The sequence below is a fragment of the Bemisia tabaci genome, chromosome 10 (genome assembly GCF_918797505.1).
Source record: "Bemisia tabaci chromosome 10, PGI_BMITA_v3".
NCBI classification, from domain to species: Eukaryota; Metazoa; Arthropoda; class Insecta; order Hemiptera; family Aleyrodidae; genus Bemisia; species Bemisia tabaci.
Window position 1 is genome coordinate 22,109,365 of NC_092802.1, and position 18,265 is coordinate 22,127,629.

The 18,265-nt window shown below is 39.3% G+C and overlaps 1 protein-coding gene across 1 annotated transcript; it reads right to left on the reverse strand.

The window, feature by feature from the left end:
* Positions 1-1,575: 1,575 nt before the first annotated feature.
* LOC109037994 (cytochrome b5-related protein) lies at positions 1,576-17,451 on the reverse strand. The gene is made up of 7 exons (XM_072305338.1): positions 17,310-17,451; positions 16,092-16,180; positions 14,303-14,697; positions 11,185-11,376; positions 7,357-7,560; positions 5,992-6,267; positions 1,576-3,084 (listed from the first exon to the last, which is right to left on the reverse strand). The coding sequence occupies exons 1-7, from the start codon at positions 17,449-17,451 to the stop codon at positions 3,015-3,017; spliced, it is 1,368 nt and encodes a 455-aa protein (XP_072161439.1). The 3' UTR covers positions 1,576-3,014.
* Positions 17,452-18,265: the final 814 nt, after the last annotated feature.

Sequence of the window (18,265 nt, forward strand, 5' to 3'; positions counted from 1 at the left end):
GATGCGCCGTCCGTCCTCGAGCTCTATGCTTTGCCGTTGATGCGCTGCTCCCACGACCAGCTTCTCTGTCTTGGACACACTAACGTCCATGCCCCATTTCCGATATTCTTCGACCAACTTCCGCGTCATGTAATCTGCATCTTCCTCATCTTGAGCTACAACGATCTGGTCATCGGCAAAGCATAGAGTATGAAGGGTCTGCCCATCAAGGAGTGGAACGCCCATTCCCGCAACCTTATTTTTCCATTCCTTCAACACGTGCTCTAGGTATACCTTAAATAGTGTTGGTGACAAACAACAGCCTTTGTTATTCAACTCATGATTTTGAAATGTTTGCACATCCTGTACGGATTGTTCTCATTTTAATTGATGACAAAAAATATGTATTAAAGGAAAATATAATGTGTGTCTTGTAAATATGAAGGTGGTTCCGTATCAAACTTAATGATTTCCAAAGCACACAAATTTCTGCACAATTTCTTATAGCCCATTATAATCGATGGCGAAAAAGCAACAGCCAGGCTATAAAGTGTAAAGCCCGGCGATAGGAACTGTAACCCGCCTGCATAATTTTTTATTGCTTCGTATGGCTCGGCCGTATGATTTTCTCCGCATTCTACAGCCAGCTATATGATTTTCTGTAGCCTTCCTTAGCCGGCTATAAGAATTCTATGGTATTTTGAAACGCAGCTCTTATCGCCAATTTTTACCAAGGGTTTTCATTTTTCGATCGATTCATGTCGATCGATGTGACGCGAGTTTTTTTAAATTAACCGTCAATCGAATCGGTGTCGATTGATTCACGTCGATAGACTCACGTTCTTGTTTTTCGATCGATTCATGTCGATCGACGTGACACGGGTTTTTTTTTAAATTAACCGTCAATCGAATCGGTGTCGATCGATTCACTTTCTCAATTTTCGATCGTTCGAATCCATACCTTCTAGAGGCGTGCGTGCTCTCGATCAGCTTTGTCCATCTGGAACCCTACACCCCCCCCCCCCCCCCGGCGCGCGATCGCGCTGGGTAGCCGTGTTTTTCCGCGGACGTTACGTCCAAAGTTCGCCCTTTGTTTTCCGCGGCTTGCTTCTGTCACCCGCGCGCGATCGGTCACCCGCAAGGGGGGGGGGGGGAGAGGACGATGTATAACCGTATTTCCAATCAACTTCGAGTCTGTTTTTCTGGTCGTTCCTCGCGCGACTTTTGACCTGAACGCCTGACCGCGGGCCGGCGAGTGCTGCCCAGGAGCAGAGGGACTCGGTCCGTTGCTAGTTGGTTGTAGGTCGTGGACCTGGTCATGCGTTCGGATGGCAGAGTAGAGGTCGGAGTAGTATGTTTGCTTTTCTAAAGTTACAGCAGAAGTTTTTGTTTTTGTCTATTGTCTCTCCTGGTAAGTATTTTTGTGTAGAAGAGCTCATCTTTCTCCCCCCCCCCCTTTTTTTTAGCACTGGAAAAAAACACATTGGATCTATAGAGTCCAGACTTTTCCAAAACGTCGACAAGAAAAAATACTCTTGATTCAATTAGATTTACGCTTAAATCAAGAACCAAGCCTCTTAATTTGAGCGGATTTCCTTTTGATTTAAGCTTAAATCTGATTGAATCAAGAGTCCTTTTTCTTGTCAATGTTTTCAAGAGTCTGGACTCTAGATCCAATGTGTTTTTTTTCCAGTGAGCCCTTTCCACCCAATCCATCCATCTCCAAATCCGCCAGATTTGTGGTGCCACACACTGCCGTGCTAAGGAAAAAGCCGTATGAGCCTTCAGGCGTTGCCAGATTTCCTCTGGCAAATCGCGCGCAATAATCAACCGATAAAATCGCTATTGGTCAAGAGCACTGCTACTTAGGTGTAGCAACAGAAAATACACCAAACTCCGTCAACGAATAGTTTATTTTTAATAAAAGTGAAATGTGACAAGAAACTTACGATGTCACCAGTGTACAAGCCAAACAGTGTAAACTGAAATGAACGATTGAAATGAAACGAACAGTTCATGCGGACACCACGAACAAAAATATTAAAGTAGTGTGTTCAAACTATTCACGTTCGTGGACTCCACGAACACAAATTTAATTACAAATAACTGAATAAATTTGGCACCGTGCATAAGCTTGTACAAGTTCCAAGTTTTTAAAAGTTCAAGTTTAAAAGTCTAAAGTTTTCTTCAAAACTTGCAAGTCCTTATCATAAGTCATGCGTAAGCACAGCTTTGAGTAATTTGTGAAAACTTGGTTCGTGGACTCCACGAACACCTAAAGTTTAAACCAGGTGGTTCATGCAAATTGGCAACACTGGTTTTCCTCCATATAGATCCATGAAAAGCATTCACCCTAAGTCAGGCAGGCCAGGGGTGTGAAATTTTCTTCAGAGCAGGATTGTCAGTAACAATCTTTGAATCAAAATTATCTTACTTTTCAAAAATCAGCAAGGTTTTCTGTTTTTTCTCCATTTTTGGCTTAGAGCGCAGTGGAAACCCCAATGAAAGAACTTCCTCATGCCACAAACTAGCTGCAGCTTATGCATTCTACCATTTTATGTACCCTTGCGGCAAGGCTGCCTTTCTCAAGATAGATCGTTTTATTCAAATGGCTTGAAAACTTTTGTAGTTTCGCAAGAATTCCCTGTACTTCGAATCTTTCAATTGCTGCTTTTGGCAGGTGCATAGATGATACATGGTTAAATGATTAAGGGAAACTTTTCCATGTCATTTGCAAACTCATGGACCTGTGTCCAGATCTGTCTGTGTCAGATCTGTTTTGTCTGACTGAAAGGATAATTTGAACTCCAAAGTATTCGAAATTGTAAGACAAATCCCTTAATTTTTTTTTTTTTTTTTTTTTTTTTTTTTTTTTTTTTTTTACAGCAAACGGAATCCAAAATGCATTGAACACTTGGGGCCATTTATTGCCAGTTGGCTAGTTGCCAGAGGATTCAGACAGTTCCTTCTCGGATGAAGACATGGACGATGGTATGTGACTTTACTTTCAGGACAAGTTTAGTTGGTGTTTGTGTTTAGGTCTTTTGCAGATGGCTTATTTCAGAATAATCCTGCATAGTTGCATTTCCATGCAGGGTTGCATGACTGAAATGAAAAATATAAGAAATTGAAAATATCCGTGAAATATAACATGAAATTTCGCAAAGCAGTAAAAATATGAAACATATTTTCAGGGGCTGTGTATGCAACACGCACTAAAAACACCAACTAGCAAAAGCCTGTAACGTTTTATTTCATTGCGCATTTAATTTTGAAAAATATTTTTCATATTTTTGTGAAATTTTATGAAAGATTTTATGTAAAACTTTAAGATACTATTTTTCATGAAAAATTGCAACCCTGTTCCCATGATGGGTCAGGTAGTATTTTATGGGGTTTTAAATGATTTCAGGGAGAGGTAACCCTTCTGGGAAAATATTTAAATTTTGATCAAGTGAACCTACAGTTCTTCTAAGATGTAAGCCTCATTTCATGGATTTCAAACTATTTGGAACAATTTTTAGTAATTGCTGACCTCACGGTGCACCAAATAATTTACATATTTTGAAACTGCCAAAGAAGGAAGTGTTGAATTAAACAGCTAAAGGAAGATTAGGGAGAAGTTTTTTTAACTTATGAAAAGTCCTTTCTTGACATTTCAAAGCAGATTGTTGCTAGCTCTCTTGTTAAAAATATATCGGCAGTGCTGAAATGTGCAGTTAGGCTACCTCTGGTCTTATGCTTTCTAATTTTTCCCTCATCATTATTTTTTTGTTATTCTAATCGACTTTTTTATTTTTTTCAGATTGGAGACGCCAAATTGTGCGCGCAACGACAATCTTTTGTTAAATTACACTGAGGCAAAGCGGCAGTACAGGGCATTGAAATTATCCATCGATATTGTCGACAGTTTAGAGGTGCAGCAAACCAAAGCGCAATATTGCTATGGCTGCACCTCCAACAAGTCCCTGTATAAAGCCCTCCCCTGCAATCATGAAGTGTACTGCCGCGATTGCCTCAAAGAGGCTGTTAAGCCGAGACACCATAGTTTTTCGACGCAAGAGGGCACAATGACTGACAGGGCAAACTATGTCCCTGTCAAGTGCCCTACTTGCCGAGCTCTAATTGGAGCCTTCGGGAAGGTCCCATCCTAGTTGTAAAATAGTTGTCATTGTATATTTGTAAATATCACTAATTTTTCCAGGTGCCAAAGAATAGTTTTAACACTTTATTGTATATTATTTCTTCTGTTGTATATCCATCGTGTTCTATCTCCTACTGTGTATTTATCGTCTAGTATCTCCAATGGTATATTATTATATCTCCTATTATTTGTAAATTTGTAAATTAACATTTAGTTAATAGAGTGAACATATTTGTTTGTTGTACATACGCATTTAAGTTGTAAAATAGCTATATAAATTCCAAATCTAGTTTGTTTAAAATGTATTTGACTTTGACTTATGTACCTACTGTTATATATGTTCCCAAAATTTTGTCTTTATTTTTTTGACATCTGTACAATAAAAATAATATTTTCCGGTTATGAAATGTTTTGTTATAATTTTTATATTTTATTATATTATTATATTTAGGTTCATCAAGAATTACTTTACTTTTGAAACGCTAGTGGTTCCTTTTTGCAAAATGCAATCCAATTTATAGTTCCAAATTGCATAATGAAGTTCATTCATTGTGTCTGGTTTCAGGGTAAATTTTCCAAATTATTTTTAGAAAGGTATTTTTTTCTCGACAGGTAAAATTTACCTACCTTTTCCTGTATTTATCTGGGTATCTCAGATTCCGACTAAAATTTTTAAAGATTTTTTGTCATTTTACGGACGTACAATTTTGTGATTTCCCTTAGTTAGACACTGTCTTTTGGTTTCTCCTCGCAAATTCCTGCCATTTGACCTGAGACACCTTTATTTTAACCAAAACTATCATTAAGAAAAGAATACAAATACATGGCCAAACCTTATACTAGCACCTGTTTAAACGTTCAACAAATGAACACAAATCTGATGTGGTGATGGAAGTAAGCTACAAAATCTATCCCATCTTGATGAACAGCATCCTTTTTATTTGGATCACATTTTGCAAGAAAGAACCACTGTCTCTGGCGCCCCCATAAAAACGCTTTTCTGCAAAGGGAAACCAATGGCATATGTGTCGGTTTTAAAATGAGCCAGATGAAATAGTGCGGTTCCTTAATGCAAAGTGTGTTCCATTTCATATCGACGATGAAACTTCGAAGACTCATCTCGTCTGCGATGATGGCAATCTCTGCTGCTCTCATCTTATTTTGTCATAGGAAAACAAACCAACACTAGGTAATGCTTGAAAGTTTTACATAAAAATCCTCACGCTAAGAAGAATAGTCAGAGAAGTTCTCAAGAAGAATCGCTGAGTATTTTTCCATTGAGAAGATAAATATGGCAGGACCCATGTAGCATTTCTCAACGGAAAAATCGCTATAAATTGCGATTTTATTGCTGATGAAATCGCGCTTTCATCGCCTGACAATTGATCGCGATATTTTCGAAATAAAAATCGCGATAAATGGCGATTTAATCTCGATTTTGTCGAACCAAAAATTGCGATAAGTAGCGATTTAATCGCCATATGTCGCAACTTTTAATGCGATAATATCTCGATATATTGCCATTGATATAATCACGATAACCAACCAAGGTACACTCTACTACAGGTATGGGGAATTTTAGAAAGTCGTCAAAACGCGTAGATTTGACAGCATCGAGAGAACGACTGCGAAGACCTGCGCGGCCAATGGACGGTACGACTTCATACGTCACTCGATCGCCGATTTTCTCAGCGCTGCCACTTCGGCACCCCGTTTGACCATACCTGTAGTAGAGTGTACCTTGATAACCAACCTATAAAATCGCTATTTATCGCGATCTTTGCTACTTGGAGATTGGGGAAGTCTACAGCATAGCAAACTGAGTTACGCGATTTAGCAGTTTTACTCTCAATTTGCGAAGAAATTACTGCGGAGGGTTTCTGTTGGGTTCATTCCTGGCCAAAGCTCGGAATTCAGCTGTCGCTAACCGGAACGAGCTTTGGGTCTCCCACTTGACGTTGAATTTCTCGCAGGTCCTCAAAAACACCGGATAGAGATACTTGAGAACGCCGTGGTCCACTGTTGGGAAGAGATGGTGCAGCGTGTGATCGCCGAACATGATGAGGGCAAAAAAATGGTTTCCTATTAGCCTTTGATTATCTTTCGTTGTATCGATCTGAGCCAAACCCCAGTCACGATCTCTCCTGGAAAATTCAGCCGTTTAGTGTAAAAAGAAGTAAACATGTCTTAGGTCAACCCTGCTGGGAACGACCACGTTTGCGAGTAAAACATGGTACCATTTTGACACCAATATAGTGTCGACAGGGCACCTAAATGGCATTAACATGGTACCAACATGGTACTAAAATGGTACCAACATGGTACTAAAATGGTACCGACATGGTATACCAACATGGTACTAAAATGGTACCGACATGGTACTAAAATGGTACCAACCTGATCAAATTTATCAATACTGCCGTTCTAAGGAGAAACGTATGAATGTTCGAGAATTGCCGAATTACCTTCGATAAAATGTTTACTTTTGAGGAAAATTATGAACATTTTCCCCTGAAAGTTACAGAAACTTTACGTGCAATTTCGATTAAAATTGTCCAAAAAGTTGGAAATGAAATATTTAAGAATTTACTAGGAAACGGAAGAATCAGGGCCGGATTTACCTACTTGCCGCCCCCTTCTTTTTTGAAATATCAATAAAAATGAACATGGGAGGGGTGCATAAGACGTGTTTACTCGTGTTGGACGCATTTTTTGCGAAAGCCCTGTCAACACTACTATCAAAATTTCACGGAACTTTGCGCGAAAATAAGTTCCGTAAACCTATCTCTGTGTGGACCAGGCCTTCCATTTATAAGAAATAAACAAAAAAATTATAAAAGAATAAACATAAATGTGGTTTAATAATCTTAACTTCCGCCGCCGCAGCGCAGTGTCGCGCTGACCGCACTTTGTTTGGCGCAATGCGTGAAGTTTTCCTGCAGTTTTGTAGGCAATATGCGTTTCACGCCGATCGCTGCTGACCGCACTGTTGTGTTCGACGCAATGCGTGAAGTATTCATGCAGTTATGTAGGCGCTAATATGTGTTACATGCCGATCGCCGCGCCGAGGGCTTCTCTCCTTTTCATCTCAAGTCCTTCGTCATTATTGCTCTCCTCGCCGCGCCGTTCCAGGCAAAATTGCGTATGTTTGATTTCTTTCTTAACTCGACTAATTATTAAATGGTGCTGTCTCTTGTATCATCAAAAGATGACAAAATTAGGAATTACTATACCTTGGCGCATCGCCTTGCACGAAATCCACAGAGCGATGAGTTGCCACTATGTCAGTGATGTTTTGAAAGAGGCTTGCAACACATATAATCCAAGTCCACATAAGGATGGCTGATATGATGTATCCTCCATTAGCAACAAAAAGAAGTGGGGGAATCACCAGGGCAATCAACAATTCTGACATTGAGAGAATTTCATGGTAACATCTGAAAAGGGAAAATCTAAAGGGATTAAATCCTGCTTATTTGGCAAGATGAAATTCTACGTTTATGTGCCACAACTAATGAAAGAAAGCTCTCTTCTTTTACTCATCTACTAGCCGTTTACCCGTGCTTCACTCGTGGCGCTGCAAAAATGTTTAACTCGGTTTGCGGCCTTGCATACTTCATTTTCTGCATGAAAAACTACTAAATGTCATTTCTAGAAAACTTGGGTGAAATATTCTGTGAAAAGTTTAAGCTATGACTTTGATCTGGTCTCCTTTTAAAAAATGAAGAGAGAGCGGAGATTTTGAAACACCACTACTGAGATACGCGTTTTTGGAGTTTGATCGTCGATTACGCGCTTATTAGCGGACATTCTATGAAATTAATTGTTTTGATCACTGTAAAATAATGATAATGAGAAAATGGATCCGTTGTACAGGCTTCAGAATTGTGTTTTGATGCTTGCTTGATCAGCTGAAAGTAATAAGATATGTCCAAACACCAACTTTCCACGTTCAATATTAATACAAATATAGCCCTTTGAAAAAATGGGTTTTTGACGTCATCCACTGTGATAGTGACACCCTTGGTTTCTTCTATCTTACTTTCATCATAGTTTCACATTGAGTAACCAGTGCAAATACAGAGTGATCCAAAAGTCCCTTCCACCCCCTCTAACTTTTTACCTAATTGAGGTAAAGATTTGAAACTTGGGGGATATTCCTAGGTTAAAGGGAGCTACTTTTTGGCCCCCCTAAAATTTTCAGGGGGGCCCCCCTTGGGGGGCAACGGCCCCTAACTTTTAATTTTCAAACGGGAAGACCCCCTTTGTGATAGCTCGTTCGAAAGAGCATAAAAAAAGAAAACTTTTCGCGCAAACCCAAAGTCAATATCTCAAACCATTTCAAAATGGCGGCCGGTTAAAGTTCAAAATGGCCGAAAATTCACACCGGTTATTTGTCGATGGATTTGCGTGAAAATCGGTATGTAGGGGTATTTTGACACGAGGAAAACGAATTTGACGTTAGATTTTCCAAAAAACCGAAATTTCCAAAATGGCCGAAAATTGTCACCTCGGTTTTTTCCTGATGGATTTGCCTAAAACTTGGAATTTGAGGGTATTTTGGCATAAGATAAACAAATTTAAACTTAGATTTCTAAAAAAATCAATTTTTTGTCATTTTGAACTTTAACCGGCGGCCATTTTGGAAATTTCGGTTTTTTGGAAAATCTAACGTCAAATTCGTTTTCCTCGTGTCAAAATACCCCTTCATACCGATTTTCACGCAAATCCATCGACAAATAACCGGTGTGAATTTTCGGTCATTTTGAACTTTAACCGGCCGCCATTTTGAAACGGTTTGAGATATTGACTTTGGGTTTGCGCGAAAAGTTTTCTTTTTTTATGCTCTTTCGAACGAGCTATCACAAAGGGGGTCTTCCCATTCGAAAATTAAAAGTTGGGGGCCGTTGCCCCCCAAGGGGGGCCCCCCTGAAAATTTTAGGGAGGCCAAAAAGTAGCTCCCTTTGACCTAGGAATATCCCCCAAGTTTCAAATCTTTACCTCAATTAGGTAAAAAGTTAGAGGGGGTGGAAGGGACTTTTGGATCACCCTGTACGTCTCATACTGATTGATGAAAGCAAGGTGGTAGAAACCAAGGGTATCACTGCCGCGGTGGATGACGTCATGAACCGATTTTTTTCAAAGCGGGATATCTCTTTTAGTATTGAACGTAGAAAGTTGCTGTTTTAATAGATTTCATCATTTCTAGCTGGTCTACAAAAATTAAGCATCAAAACACGGTTCTGTGACAAGCGCAACTGACCCGCTTAAAAAAACGAAAAACCACGAGAAGCCAAAGGACAATGGAACACACGTTGATTTCACATAGGTTTAAATCGCAGATCAATCGATACATCGCAAAGCACGCTACGCCACTGGTAGTGAAGCATCGCAGAGCTCCATAAAGCACTCTGAAAGTGGTTTTTGTGTTTGAATGTAATACAGACCCAAATGCTATTTGTCCATTTCTTCCACATTTTCCATACGTCTTTCCACTCTCACTTAATTAAACACTTTTTCTCCTCAAAATGGAAAAAAGACGGAACGAAGTGGCTAAACGGGATTCTGTAGGTAACATTTATAATTGATGACGGGAAAAATTTTAGCGAAACAAAAATCCACCGCCTGAAACGAATTTTCAGCTAGATCTAGTAACCGCAATGACGTTTCACCTCAGGGTCGGACTGACGCACCTCTGAGGGCGCAGACCCTTAGCCGGCGAAGGGGGCGCAATGTGATATTTCGCTCAGGAGTATGCTGGAACCATCCCCCCTCTCGGAGGGGCCGGAATTTTTTAAACATCAAACTCTTCTGAGTAAAATTTTGACAATATTTTCAGGTTCAAAGTCGATTAATCTTACAGAGGAAAATTCTGGAATTGGATTGAATTTCAAACGGCAAGGGTATGTCTTGACTTCAGATATGGATTCTACGAAAAAAGTTACGCAGAAATGGTATGGCGCATAGCCTGTTTGCTTCAATTTTTTTTCGCCCCTTATTTTCTCCAAAAATACACGGCTTCTTATGGGGAAATGGGGTTCTTCAGTAACTAACTCCTGTTAAAACTTCTCCCGTTTACTTATAATTTTTAGGCATTTCTGTTTACTTATTTTCTTTTCTCCTTGCTTTTTATTTATTATTCTTTCCTTTTTTCTATTCTTTTTTCATTTTTTCCTTCTTTTTTTGTTTTTTTGTTTTTTGTTTTTTTTTCTTTGCTTCTTTTCTTCACTTTCTTTATTATAATCCTAGCTGCCGGAAAAGGGGCGCGCCTTTGGCGCGCTGAGGGGGGCGCATCTGCCAATGACAGATTGGCCTTATGGTCAGTCCGACCCTGTTTCACCTAATAATCAATAAAGGACGTATTTATGCGAAATGGAACTATGTGCAAGTGGAATTGCATTATTATTATGTGCACATTGCGCAAGTGCTTATTAGTTGAGGGCCATAAGAATTAATGGGACTTTAAAAGCGCCAGTAACGTCAGCGGCAACGTATACAAGGAGGTACGACAACCGTCAACCCAACCGTCAACTTCAGCCAAGTCCAATGATAAACACACCCACCAAAATTCAATTAGCAACTCGATAGTGGGCATGACGTGCTCCAAAGATAAATACAATTGTTTATTCGTTTGTACAATTTTGATAGACATATATCATGCGGGTATATCTATTTAATTTAATCAAAATGAAGTTAGATTATGAATATTTAAATAACTTCAACTTACGTTTAGTATCGCTGGCATTATTGTAAAATGTTAAATAAAATTAATAATATAATGTAGCAGCCTGCCTGTTATTATCAAATTGATGGGTGGCGGAACTCTTTAACTCATGAGCCCTGTCCACAACGTTCTTGTCACAAGCCCACGGCTCACGAGCTAGCGCTCAGTTCCTTTTGATTCAATTGAAAATCCTGCTTTTCCATTTTCTCAAAAGGAACTATATCCACTTTTACATTGTTTCTTATCCAGCTTCCACGAGCATACCCCATCTCCCCATTTCCACAATCCTTTAGCTCCTTTTAGCATAAATACGTCCAATAGCAAATTTGAGACAAACCTGGAGAAAAACTCTGCGTGACACATCGTAGCGTGAATAAAAGGATAATAAACCCAGGACAGAAACCGCTGAATCCAGTTTTTCTTGGGGTCCGGAGTGAAATCGAAAAATGGCTCGAAAGAAGTCAGCTCCAGGTCTTGAAGTGTGTTCGTGTACACGTGATGACTGAGACAATGATATATCCGCCAGTCTCTAAAATTAAATTTTTTCAAAAGTATCATGTGAATTTAGATGCTTTTAGTTGTTTATTCCCTGAATACGAATGATTTAAACTGAACTGACATTTAGTAGGACCAAACTACCCAACGGAAGTATTGAAAACAATGAGGAAGATTTGAGGATTTTTTAAAATCAAAATACGGATCGTTTGTTTCTCTGAAATACCTTTCGATGGGTTACTTTTCCCAAGTAGCGATAAATAGCGATTTGATCGGTTGGTTTTCGCGATTTTATTGGTGGCAATATATCGAGATATTATTGCATTAAAAATTGCGATTTATGGCGATTAAATCGCTATTAAATACACATCGCAATTTTTGGTTCGATAAAATCGTGATCAATTTTCGTCGATAGAATACCACGCCGTGCGCCACAAATAAGTATGCCGTATGCAAAGATTCCAGATTCAAGATTACTGACATCTGTCTCCAAGTAATCCATTTTATAAACCATTAAAAATGAATGACCATGAAAAGAAAAATCGTCTACTATGTATACTTCTTTTTCAGATTAGGGTAAATGTTATAGGACATTTTGTCAATGATTTTTGTCCGCGCGTTATTTCGGAGCTACTATTTCGCCACGGAGGTGTTGCACAGTATCATACTAGATTGAGGACACCCAACGTATCATGATTGGTGGCATCTTTTGAAAGCGAGAGGTTCCCTCGCAAATGGAGTACCGACAACAAAAAGAGAGCGATAGTAGAAAAATTTACGAAGTCCTAGTATCTGTATTCAATAACGTTTAGCATAATTTTGAACTTCATTAGAGGAAAGAGTGACTTAATTCAAGCAGAAATATGCTCAAACTAAACGCCGAGAAGATTCCCTCATGAATCAATGAAGAAAATAATACTTGTTTAAAGGAAACATGCTTATATAAAAAGAAAAGTCAGTTAATTCAAGCAAAAACCCGCTTTCATTCGGCTACTGTATTCTTGATTCAAAATAAAATCTATCCTTACGGGCATACTCAAGAATGTTAAAGCCTATATCGAGTCAATTATTTCTCTAATGAAATTCAGAAAGTATGCTAAATTTATTAAATACGGGTGCTAGCGGCTAAAACTTGGCGAGTTCTTGGACTACCGCTCTCTTTTTGTGCCGTAGTATCTTGATTTATTTTGCGAGGAAAGCTCCGTACTATTAAAGGATGCCTGTCATTTTTGATACGTTGAAGGGTCTTCAATTCTGTATGATACTGTACAACACCTCTGTTGCGATCTAGTTGCTTGAAGCGCTGCGGCGCGACGGGCGAGGGTGACTAGCGCGACACGCACACTGGCGCCTACAAACCTAACAGGGATACTTCACGCATTGCGCAATGCGTGAAGTATCCCAGTTAGGTTTGAAGGCGCCAGTGCGCGTGTCGCGCTGGCAGCACGCCGCGCGCCGCTCCGCTCTATGTTCGGCTGTGCTTGAGACTTGAATGTACTCTGAATTTTCACTTTTCATCGGTACAGCATTACCTTTCAACCATATATTAAGAAATGTCTTAATCAGTACGATTAGAATATGAAATTTTCGACCGTATCAAAACAGAAATATTTAAGAAAAGCCGTTATTATAACTGAAAACTTACAATTAGATTTCCATGACCGCCTTGCCTGTGTACACATTATTGGTAGGCTGCATTCGTCATCACCCTATTTTCCTATGCACGCTTTACTTTGACCATGATATATTTTTCCCTTCATTTAAAGTACGATTCAGTCGCATAAACTTGACACGTCCCATCAATTATGCCTAGGAAATCATCTAAAAATTCCATCCCTCAATGGGCCTGTTGCAAACTTTTGCTGGAGCAAAACTAAGAGTTGTTTTCTACAGATAATGCCTCAAAAATCACGATGAGCGCATCGGCAAAGTCTGAAATGCACTCATAACTTCACAATCTGCGTAAGAAATTTGCGATTTTTTGAGCTTCCCGCTTCGAAAACGATACTACTGTACAGGTGAACATTTTGTTAGAGGAGTCGTTCCATTGGCGGCAATACTCATCATCGACGCCAGTCCGCCAAAACACGTGTGATGGAACGAGATAACACCTAAACAGGATTAAACCAGATAACAATCGGCGTGTTTACGTTCATATTTTCCTCGCCCGCCTTAATTGACCTTGAGTTCTCCTCGAATTACGTGAGGAACTGCGCAAGCGTCGGCCATGATGAATATTGCCGACGATGGAGCGACTCCTCTAACAAAATGTTCACCTGTGCAGTAGTATCGTTTTTGAAGCGGGAAGCTCAAAATAACGCAAATTTCTTACGCAGATTGTGAATTTATGAGTGCATTTCAGACTTTGCCGATGCGCTCATCGTGATTTTTGAGGCATTATCTATGGGAAACAACTCTTCATTCTGCTCTAGCAAAAGTTTGCAACAGGCCCATTGAACGTATTTCTGCCGAATGGAACTAGAGGCAGGTGGAAAAGAAGGGGTGTGCTCGTTAGTCGAGGACCGTAAGAATGAATGGGAATTACAAAGCGCCAGTGACGTCAGCGGTGACGAAGCCGCCCCCATAGTCCCAAGTGGTCATCTTTAACTCATGAACCCTGTCCACAACGCTCTTTTGCCATTCCCATCGCTCATGAGTGCTGCATTCAGTTGGCACATAGTTCAGTTTGACAGAATGTAAAGTCCCGCTTATCTATTACTCCAAAGATAATCACACCCACTTTTACATCGTTTCTTATGCAGTTTTCTAGAGCACACCCCATATTTCTCACCTGTTTCTAGTCCCTTTTGGCAAAAACACGTCCAATCCTACTTCATTTAGGAGGAAAACAACTTTTTTGAATTTTTTTCATACCCTCAGTCTCTTTGAACATATAAACTAGTTGAACTAGTTGAAACCTAGAACAATTGCTAGGTATGTTTGGGTGGTATGGTTCATACCTAACAGATAGGAGGCTCAAATGAATGTAGTACATTCGCCAGTTGTCCTTTTTGTGGAAGAAATTGTGACCTGCATTCGCCGTGAACGCGAGGAGGACTCCACTGACGGTCGCAATGGAATAACTGCTCCCATAGGCAGCGGCAGCAACCAAAAGGAGGGTTGTGCAAGCGATTGCGTCCATGATAATCTTTGACTGGGCTTCAATTTTCTTGATTGGCAAGGTTTTTAAAACGCATTTCACTTCCGTCTTTAAAGAATTATAGAATCCATCCTTCAAGAACGTGTAGTCCACCCCTCTTGGTGCTGACGCCACTTTTACGAAGAATTTTGGTAGAATTTTCTCGGCCTTTTTTCCCAAATGATGGCTTTCAAACGCCTCCGTGCAGTCCGTCCCCTGGAATAGTGAATTGAGGGTAAAACGAAGGAATCTCCTCTATGTATATATATCAAACCGCTAATTCGGCGCAATAGAGCGCTCTGTGACTTCCATTCACCATTGAAATCCATCCTCCCGCAGATCATTAGGCGAATGATAATAGCTAGGCAATGCTTGAATTAAATCAAGTTGTAGGAGGAACAAGCGCTTTCATCGCATGCGACGAACACTAAAAGAGTTTCATGACAATGTCTGGATGCAACTATTCGAGCTCTATGGATGTCCGTGTTGCATACATACGGAAATGAAGGCGTTTCGTCTTTCCAGGCACTCGTCGCTTGGCGCGCAACGCATCTAAGGTGGCAAAATTTCATGAAAAAAAAATCTTGAAATTCCACGTTAAATATTTCATGAATGTTCAGAAATTTATGAAAGGTATTGAAAAATACCGGTTCCTTTTTATGTTCCGCAAAATGTTGAAAATTGTGACTTTCTTCTATTTTTGTGTGTTTGAGAGCGGGTTGTCCCTGAAAAATATGAAATATTTCACAGCCTCGTGAAATTTCAAGAAATATTTCACTGAAACTTCCAATCTTTCATTACTTTCTTGTGTTTAATGCCACCCTGGGCGCGTCGGGCTTTACTGCAAGGATCCAAACTTACAAGGCTCCCACATTCTTTGTTTATACTGAAAATAAATATTTCGGGCAAGACTATCGTTATTCTACAAATCATGTTCAGCACATCGCGATATCAAAACTTAAGCACCAAATATATTCAAATCCTACACCTGTACGCGACTATTCGTACCTAAGAGATATTTTTGTTGTTTTGATGAATTGAAAGTGTGATTTTGGATCCTCGCAGTAAATCCCACCGTCTCGTCGGCACCGCGCTACGGGTGAAGTGGTGACTGCTCGGACAGTCAAAACGCCTTCAAGTCTGTGCGTATGCAACACGGACACCCATAAAGCCCAAATAGTTGCATCCAGGAGTTATAATAAAAATCCGTTTAGTGTTCATCGTATTGGACAGTAAGTGAGGGGGATTTGCTTATTTCCCTCAAATCTTAACTTAATCCCAGCAACAAGGTTTGGTTATGATCTTAAATTGTGTCCATAAAGTTCTTCTCTTCTCATTCTATCCAGTTAAATAGCAATTAATTGCGCAAACGACTTTCTGCTTCCAAAACCTAAAATACGACAAACTCCACTCGCGCTTTTAGGGTTTGCGTTTTCGAAATTTTACCCGTCGAAACGCTTTTCAAGGACATACGCGGCACTCTCATTTTCTCTCCTTCATGTTTTAAAAAATATCCAAGTGCTACCATTATTTCAGCCGACCTGCTAGAGGTGTAGACTTTGTCTCTCTCACAGTAAGACTCGTTTTATTGAATCCAAGCCTCCTCTCACCTTAGTAATCTCGAGCCATTGTCGACCTCCTGGATGTTTATCAATATAACCGCTCAAATCGTACAATCCGTCATGAATGCGCCACAGTCCTTGCAATCAGATTGAATCATGATGGAATCTTTATTAAATATAAAAAACCGAAATTTTTTTTGATAGCTCTCACATTTAAACGCGGCAGGGTAAAACATACGACTTTGCCCCGCAATCTAGGCACCAACATCGAAGACGGAAACAAAAACGCATTGCCCGTTAACCAGACATAGGTCTTGAATGTATTTGCTCTGGCCTAGAACTCCATTTTCTTTTAAGCATCAGTCAGTGGGCAAACCTCACTCTTAATCAGTGAGGATTAAGTGACTATCACATGACAAAAGATTTTTCTATAGAGTGAAACAATGTCCACCCTAAAGACTTTTACTGATTAAAAAAAGCGTTAGAGGAAAGTAAGAATGATCAATTATCATAGTAAATATGAGGTTTAAGGAGAGCAAATATTGCAATTTATAATCATTTCAAACTGTCATTGTGACCAGATTGAGATTTTAATCATATTCGATAAATTTCTTATTCATTTTCAAAAGATCGATGAAATAAACTACCTACGTGTTAGATCGTCTTTAAAAAGAGTTATATAACCATGCCGTGCTAAGGAAAAACACCGTATGAGCCTTCAGGCGTTGCCACATTTCCTTTAATAAAACACAAATTTCCCGTTAAACTGATGAATATTTTCCCTCCAATTTTTTATACAGTTTTGTTCGCAATTTCATCGTAGGTTTCTGAAAATTTCAAGGAAAAATATCCATAACTTTCCTCAAAAATAAAAATTTTATCGAAGAAAATTTAGCAACTCTCGAATGTTCAAACAGCGTTCTTCCTTAGCACGGTAGAACTGTTGTTTGGATTGCATAATGCAAAAATGATTTACTTCCTGAAACTTAGCATAAAGGATGACACACTCACGACAAAAACTTACATGTTAGGAAAACCAAAACTACACACTGATTAGAGCCACTATCAAACTTCTAACGATTATTATTGAAAGAAAGTTCTTAAAATGAGGAAGAGAGAGATACACGGGGCCCTCTAGTATTGATCCGTGTAACTGGCCATTCAAGTATTTCTATGCCGTATTTCTCATGAAGAAGATTGTTTCACCCCCTCCATCTCTATTTACAGGGCATTCTTAACAGTGGAGCGTTTTCTAGAAATGATTACTTTCATGGGAATGCATTGTTTTTTTTCCATTGTTCATTTTCCAGTTATTTTCCTTGCAAGGCTGCAAACAGCAATGAAGTTGACACGTTCGGATTTCTTTGATGATACATTCAATTTTAAAGTCGATGCTCAGATAATTCATCTGAGTAACAATTGCTTTTGTACCTTGAAAAGAGAAAGGCCGGTGAAGCAGACCATGGCTACCCAGAGATAGGAAAGACAAGTTAACATTACAATACTGCCGTGCTAAGGAAAAACACCGTATGAACCTTCAGGCGTTGCCAAATTGGCTATGATAAAACATGAATGCCCTAGTAAACTTATGAATATTTTTCTTCCAATTTTTCAGAGAATTTTGTTCGTATTTTGATCTAAAGTTCCTGAAAATTTCAAGGAAAAATATTCATAATTTTCCTCAAAAATAAACGTTTCATCAAAGAAAACTTGGCAACTCTCGAATGTTCATACGGCATTTTTTCTTAGCACGGCAGACGGTACTAACTTTGATAATATTTGAGAGGGTACTTTCATACACCCATCATAGTTTCACCGTGTGCCATATTCACACTTTATAAATTAAGATTCCCGTCTAAATGAGCCAGTTGCGCTGGTCACCGAATAGTTTTTTGACGGATTGTAATAGATTAGCGATTAATAATAAGATCTGTTCAAACACCAAGTTTTCACATCCAACATTTATGTTCATATCGGTTGTTGAAAAATACGGTGTATGACGTCATTCGTTACGGATGTGTTTCCAAACCATTGGTTTCTTTAATCTTGTTTCTTTTCACGTTTAATGTCTAGCAACCCATGCAAATGTGTGTATCTGATCGATGAAATAAAGGCGGAAGAAACCATGGTATATGCAACACCGCCGTGGACGACTACAAACACTGTGTTTTTCGGTGATCGATATCTCTGTTAATTTTCGACGTAGGAAATTGGTGTTGGAG

What these genes read in the sequence shown, in the direction of transcription:
- LOC109037994 (XM_072305338.1), bottom strand. Translation starts at nt 17,451, where the DNA reads ATGAATTATCTGAGCATCGACTTTAAAATTGAATGTATCATCAAAGAA. An exon ending in GTGCAAGGCGATGCGCCAAG is followed by an intron (nt 6,268 to 7,356) that starts GTATAGTAATTC and finishes TGAATTTTCCAG; the next exon opens with GAGAGATCGTGACTGGGGTT. An exon ending in CCCAACAGAAACCCTCCGCA is followed by an intron (nt 3,085 to 5,991) that starts GTAATTTCTTCG and finishes TTTTCATTTCAG; the next exon opens with TCATGCAACCCTGCATGGAA.